The sequence below is a fragment of the Armigeres subalbatus genome, chromosome 3, assembly GCF_024139115.2.
Source record: "Armigeres subalbatus isolate Guangzhou_Male chromosome 3, GZ_Asu_2, whole genome shotgun sequence".
NCBI classification, from domain to species: domain Eukaryota; kingdom Metazoa; phylum Arthropoda; class Insecta; order Diptera; family Culicidae; genus Armigeres; species Armigeres subalbatus.
The window spans coordinates 260,201,507-260,208,260 of NC_085141.1; the positions used below are offsets into that span (position 1 = coordinate 260,201,507).

Here is a 6,754-nt window from a genome sequence, read left to right on the forward strand (position 1 = left end):
CGGAGCGGAATCGTAGACGAAGGTCTGCCGGTAGAAGGGCAGCGCACCAGCAGGCGGCGGCCGCGGTGGATTCAACCTGATTCCGTCGCGCACGGCATTTATGACGGCAGAGGGCGGACACCAGCGAAAGAGGTATCTATTTATAACAAAAGATGGAATTGAAGTCACGATCAGTCAACCCTGGCCGAGGAATTCTTTTCTTCGAGGGACTGTGAGGTTGTGTTGAAGAAATGGAGCAAAACGATCTGAGTTTGTTTTCATCAATTGAGAGTTGTATTTCGTTCTTTTTCTTCCGTTAGAAATAAATTATTATCCTATAATCAAATATACAAATTTTTGTATGGAGCTCTAGGGCTTGCAGTGTGTAGTTGCTTTTTTGTATTCTCAATATACATCTAATGGCGGTAACTAATAACTCTGTCGCGTCTCCTTTTCCTTTCTGTAACATATTTAATTTTCCCATGGAGACTCGCCGAAATTATTATCAAGTAGTAGTTCGGCTATGCAGGCCGATTTTTGTTTAAATATATGAAATTTATTTATGTAGCTTTGTTATCTGGCATTGAATACACTTAAGATTAATAGTCAATTTATTTCGTTCAGTTAATAATAGTAATTTATAAAAACTAGTATCACGTTTATTAAGTCATAATTGTTCTCTTCTTGGGCATTCTCTTCGTTTCTGAAGTACACTCGTTCCGAAAATGGGGGTTAAAATAGTTTCTAGCGTATGACATTTTTCGATTCCGATTTCAATCCTATATAATAGTATCTTTGAGCGAATCATAATACACCGTTAATTATATTTGGCAAATAAGAAATGCAGCAAGCGTAAAATCCTTGCCTTATTTGTGTAATCAATGTAACGTTCCTGTAACATTTTTATGAAAACGAACTGAATTGACTCGATCCATAACATGACTATGAGATTTGTTGGTTTGTTTACTGTACAAATATACACATTTCACACAGAGTAACTGAGAGTTAAGCTAACATAATTGTATACAACTACAAAACAAAGTAGCAGTTTAGTCTAGTGGTTCACAGGCATATCTTACACGAAATAAGCTCTTCCGTTGCGTCCCATCTGGGGCGTCTCCGGTATCGTGGAGTACACGTGACCAAGCGAGGCACTGGAGCGGCTCATGTTGTAGTGGGACTGCGGAGCCTCGTAATGCTGCGACGAAGCCGAGGAGGACTCGTCCTCCGTGTTGCAGGTACTCTGTGAAGGTGTACTCTGAGGTACGGCTACCGGCATGGCCACTCCCGGATGACTGATTTTGCACCACTGATCCAAAGCAGTCGGAGCCGGAGTGTACCGAAGGTTGGGGCTCCGCGTAATGTCGCCCAACTTTTTCAGCGTTCGATCCTTGTTGACGTCCGGTAGGGCGTACCGAAGCTTGTCCCAGAATTTACGTTCACCCCAGCATGCAACGGTGCACGTTCGTATCAGAAGATTCATGATGGGATCCATGGCCACCAGTTCCACGGGTGCAGTCAGCACGACCACAATCTTGTGTCTCCGGTAAGCTGGCCGAATGTTTTCAATCACCGATTGCAGAGCAACACGAAACTGGGGCTGAGACCACTCGTTTTGCAAAAAGTTCATCGACACCACTAAGATAACCTTCTTCGAAGCATCCGCTGCATTCTGCAGTGAATCCGAGAGGAACGTATTCGAATGAACATCCCGATGATGTAGACAAATCGAATAACCGTAGTGCTGCAACTCCGCTCCCAATAGTCTTCCAACGAACTCGTTATCGTGAATGCTGTACACAACGTAGCTATCGTAAAGTTTGTCGCTGTCCTGCTGGTTGCTGGCCATTATAATTGGATCCTTCACTAATCGCACACCATACTTGGCATGCGCCCACAGCCGCACATCTTGCCGGAAGACACAAGCCAGTGCCACTATCAGTGCCGTCCCGATAATTGCCACAATTATTGCGGCCAAGAGTGGAACGTACCCACCTCCAATCAGTCCGTGCCCCATCAGCACCGTACGATGCACCGCTGGTGGGGCCACTTCGTTGTCAAACTCCATCCGACTTTCACAGGAACTAATAACATCGCCAACCACTCGATTGTCCGAACAAATCATTCGATCAATGTCGAAATCACCGCTAACGTCTCTGATCCACCTTTGCAGTTTGTGCAACGATTCGCAATCACATTTCCACCTATTCCCTTCCAGAGAAACCTGCCGCAACGACCCCGTCTCTGACGCCGCAGTCAATGCTTGCCAAGGCGAAAATCCACTTATTTTATTGTCACTCAGATTGATCACTTCCAAAAACTTCAGATTCTCGAAAGCTTTGTCACCAACGTAGCCAATTTTGTTATGGTCCAAATACAGTTCATTCAAATTGGTCAATTGATCAAACTCAAAACCACGCAGTTCTTCAATGTAATTGTTCTCCAGGTGCAACACTCTTAAACTTGGAATCCCATTAAATGTCCTATTATGCACATTAGCGATGTTACTATTGTTCAGATAAAGCACTTCCAATTTCTTCTTCCCGATAAACTGATGACTTCCCAGCTGTTTCAAATCATTACCGTCCAGATAGATGGTGGTGGCATCCATCGGAATATGCTCGGGAACCTCAGTATAGTCAGCATTGCCGCAATCGACAATGTTTGTCTTCCAGGTATGGTCATGGTAGCAACTACACCGATCCGGGCAAGTCATCTTACAATCACAAGCATCAAAATCACAACAATGGCACGTAGCGAAGCAATGCGTTTCATACTGGCACAGGAAATCGTGTGTGTTCAAATCCATCAACGGACGGATCGACGCCCCCCGTTCATGCTCCATGGTACACATCACCGTGTCCAAATCCATCACCCGGGCATGCTGCCGCTTATGGGACAGCTTATTGATACCCTGCAGCCACTCCATCGTGCAGTCGCAATGAATCGGATTGTCGCCAATGTAGAACTGTGGCATGTCTCTGTCGTCTCCAACTCGAGTCAACGCCAACGCTCCAATCTCCAACTTCTTAATATAATTACCATACAGCACCACCTTTTCAAGGTTCTTCTTATTCAGAAACGTACCCGCTGCGACTTCCTCCAAAATATTGTTATTCAAAAACAGCGTCTCAATGCTATCCGGAATGTTTTTGTTATCCACCGACACCAGCCGGTTGAACGAAACGTCCAACATCTTGATTTGCAGATTGTTCAAGTCGTAATAATTTCCCAGCTCGGTGATATTGTTCTGATGCATATCCAACCACTCCAGCGACGGCGGCAGATGACTGTAATCAAAGTTCCGAATCTGATTATCCGACACATTCAGAAAGACGAGCGCCGGCAGCGATGTAAACACCCCGCTGATGTCCTCCAGCTCGTTGTTATCCAACCGAATCGCTCTAATCGTCGGATTTGAGCTGAACGCCGATTGATCGATGTGACGAATCTGATTCGAAGCCAAATTGAGCACGTGCAGCGACGAAAGGGTAACGAATGCGTCCCGGGAAATGTTCGTAATTCGATTTTCCACCAGCCGGAGGCCGAGCAATTGTTCCAGACCCTCGAAGGATGCGTTGTAGACGGTGACGATTCGATTTTTACCGAAATCGAGCGATTTCAGGAAGCGCAGTTTGCCGAGCCCTTCCGGAATTTCCGTCAAACGGTTGTCATTCAAGTTGAGGTCATTAAGGTTGGTAAGATTTTCCAAGGCTCGGGGATGCATCGACTCGATGACGTTGGATTCTATGTAGAGCTGGTTGAGGACGTACAACTCGCTGAAGTGGTGCTGATCGATTCGTTTCAGCTTGTTGTTCGATAGGGTAAGTGCGACGAGATTTTTCAGATCACTGAATGCATTGTCGGCAATGGTTTCAATCAGATTGGACTCAAGGTTCAGCACCTGGAGGCTGTAGAGCTCACGGAATACGTGTCGGTCGATTTTTGTGAGGCTATTGAAGCTGATGTCCAGCACTACAAGACGTTTGAGGCCGGCAAAAGTATCCCGGTTGATCCATTCGGATGTGAGTTCATTGCGGGACAGATCCAGGATTTCGAGCCGATCAAGGCCTTCCAACAAGCCAGGAGCCAGGACTGAGAGTGAATTATTCTGCAGGTAAATCTGACGGAGCTCACGAGGAGATTGGAACAGCTCCGGAGGAAGAGCAACCAGTTTGTTGCTTGACATGTTTAGGACTTTCAGTGAACCGAGGCCGACAAAAGAGCGATCAGCCAAAGAGTTCATGAGATTGTCCTGGAGCAGTAAAATGTTGAGCGATCGCAATGATGATAAGCCATTATCAGGCAGTGTTAAAATATCGTTGTAAGAGAGATCGAGAACTTCCAAACCGGTGTTGCAGGCTTTGCCGGGTGCGGTTGGTCCATTCCCCCAGTCGGAGAATCCAAGCTGGGAAATGTCAGTGAGTCGATTTTTAGTCAGATTCAGCTGCCGCAAGGAAAACAGTGGACAAAATACGTCCGTTGGCAAGCTCCAAATGTTATTATCGGCCAGATCGAGTCGTTTGAGCTCAGTAAGCCCACGGAAACTTTCCGGGTGAAACTCCAAATTCATTGCGGACCAATCGGTGTTGTGAGTCCTTAGCGAAAGCGAGCGGAGGTCCCTCAGAGTTGATAGGACCATCGAAGGCACGTACTTTATTTTACAGTATTCGATCTTGAGGTCGCGTAGGCGTTTCAGGGAACCAAGGAATGCACCCGAATGTTGATTGGCTTCAAGAGAGCTCTCGAAAAACAAAATATCACTGCACTCGAGCTTGAGCGAATTGATGCGCTCGATTTGGTAGGAGCTCAAATTACGCATCAGGGTGTCAGTGCCGCCGATTGTTTTCAGCTTACAGGAAAGGACAGTCGTCACGGTATTTTCGTCTTCTGCATTCTCGTCGAACACCCGCTGCCATTTGCATCCCTTCGGTGCGATGTCCATTCGACTCATCAGTGTAGAGCGGGCGGCAATAGATGCCACCAAAGTGAGGAATAGCAAACTTTTCAGAAAATCCATCGTTGAGTAGATCATTTCTTCGGTAAACAGGAATCAATACGTAGGAAGGAGCTGGGTAACCCACACGCAGTTTAAACACATGAAGACACTAATTTTGGCTGTTTGGGACCAAACACGAACTAATTATCTCCCCCAAATCACTTTAACAATCACTTCTAGTCGTTGACTCTAAATTCATTTTTGTGCCAATTATTTCATTGGATTATAATTTCGATCATTCCGATTCGCGCACTTTTCATCCGCCGTGATAATTGCTTCCCACACTCTGGTTCGCTCTTCTGTGTTTGATCGCTTCAAAGTCACACGTTTTTCATTTCATCTTCTCATCACTTCTCGGCAGACAGCATCTTTTCTTATCGCTTGCGTAACACACCGAAACATATCACACTCATTTGTTATAGCGGCAAGAAATCGTTGTAGCCGTTTCCAGAAACTTAACAATCCTCCACGAGATAAACCACTTTCCGTCGCACCAGTTTCAATGCGAAACACTAGTATTTGAATATTTTGGAAACTGTGTCTCTCCCTCACTCACTCTCTTATAAGCAGTTTCAAGAGATGGGGGTGTTATAAATCGGTCATTCAAACTGCACAAGTCTCGGACGATTGTATTTTTGCGTCCTATTCCGAGGAGGGTCGAAGTTGTAACTGAAGTTTGGTTCTCTGATTTTGGCAGCAAGATAGAAAAATTTGGATAACCACTATTTTGTGCAAGGGCCAGCGATGAATAGCACTGGTGGGGGAAACCCGAGAGAGCACGAATGCACCCGAAGAGCGCGAATCGAATGAATTACTCTCCGATCCTCTTCATCGGCTCATTCGTTGGAGGGGAAGTTGGATGAACACTCCCAGTCCAACTCTTCCTCTCCCTCAAATCCAATTCACTCTCTCGCTCTGGCGGGACGTCTCTTGTTGGGATAAATTCACCCGCAGGGCCAAGTGCACTCGGTTGATTGCATGGTAAACCCTCATAATTTTCCATCTCTTGCTTCATTATCTTCGTCGTCCTACCCGTACAGCCTCCTCCTCTCTTTCCACCGCACCGAATAGGTCGAATATTCCCACCAACCCTGTGACCATGCATTTTGCTTCGGTTTTCGGTCCCTCGTCAGGTCCTTTTCGCTGCGACTGCGAGGGTCCTCTCTCGTCAAGTCCCCTTCACACGGTCCTTCGTCCGTCGTCATCGGGTTCGTCCATCCTTGCCTGCCCGCTTCGCTGCATGTAGAATAGCTAACAGATGCAACGACAAACAACGGCGAAAGGATACCCTCAGGTAGCCTAGCCGGCCTGGGACAGAACCAATGGAAAAGAGAAACTATTTCAGTTTTCAGGCTCTCCGAGGATACCTGATAGCAGCAGCGGACTCTCCACGCTGCAAGGAATCTGTTTTGGAAGCCAAGAAGGCACAAATGTTTACTTTCTTAAGAACTACGGTTACCATCGGCCGCCAGGCTTTGCAAAAGAAGAAGCTCCGCTTTTGTGTTTTGTGTTTTTATTTCATTTAGCTAGAGAGAAGGCTAATTTTGGGATCATAAAAGCGGAGAAATTTAATTACGAACCAACTTCCATGCTCTGGTTCGAGTTTGGAGTGTAATTCGGATAAGGATGGTGTGAGATGCGCGCCGAATATATGGACTAAGGCCAAGGTTCAGCCCGGTGAAACTGGGCTGCAGCTCACACGACGAAAGGTTTATTTAAATATTTTATCGATTTATGAGGAATGGCTTTGCAATAGAAAGAAACGTCTGATCGCTA

At 46.1% G+C, this 6,754-nt stretch overlaps 1 protein-coding gene across 1 annotated transcript; it reads right to left on the bottom strand.

Annotated features, from left to right (window-relative positions):
- Positions 1-250: 250 nt before the first annotated feature.
- On the bottom strand, positions 251-5,663 carry LOC134223874 (toll-like receptor Tollo). Its single transcript, XM_062703098.1, has one exon. The coding sequence runs from the start codon at positions 5,012-5,014 to the stop codon at positions 1,055-1,057; it is 3,960 nt and encodes a 1,319-aa protein (XP_062559082.1). The 5' UTR covers positions 5,015-5,663; the 3' UTR covers positions 251-1,054.
- Between the last annotated feature and the right edge of the window lie 1,091 nt (positions 5,664-6,754).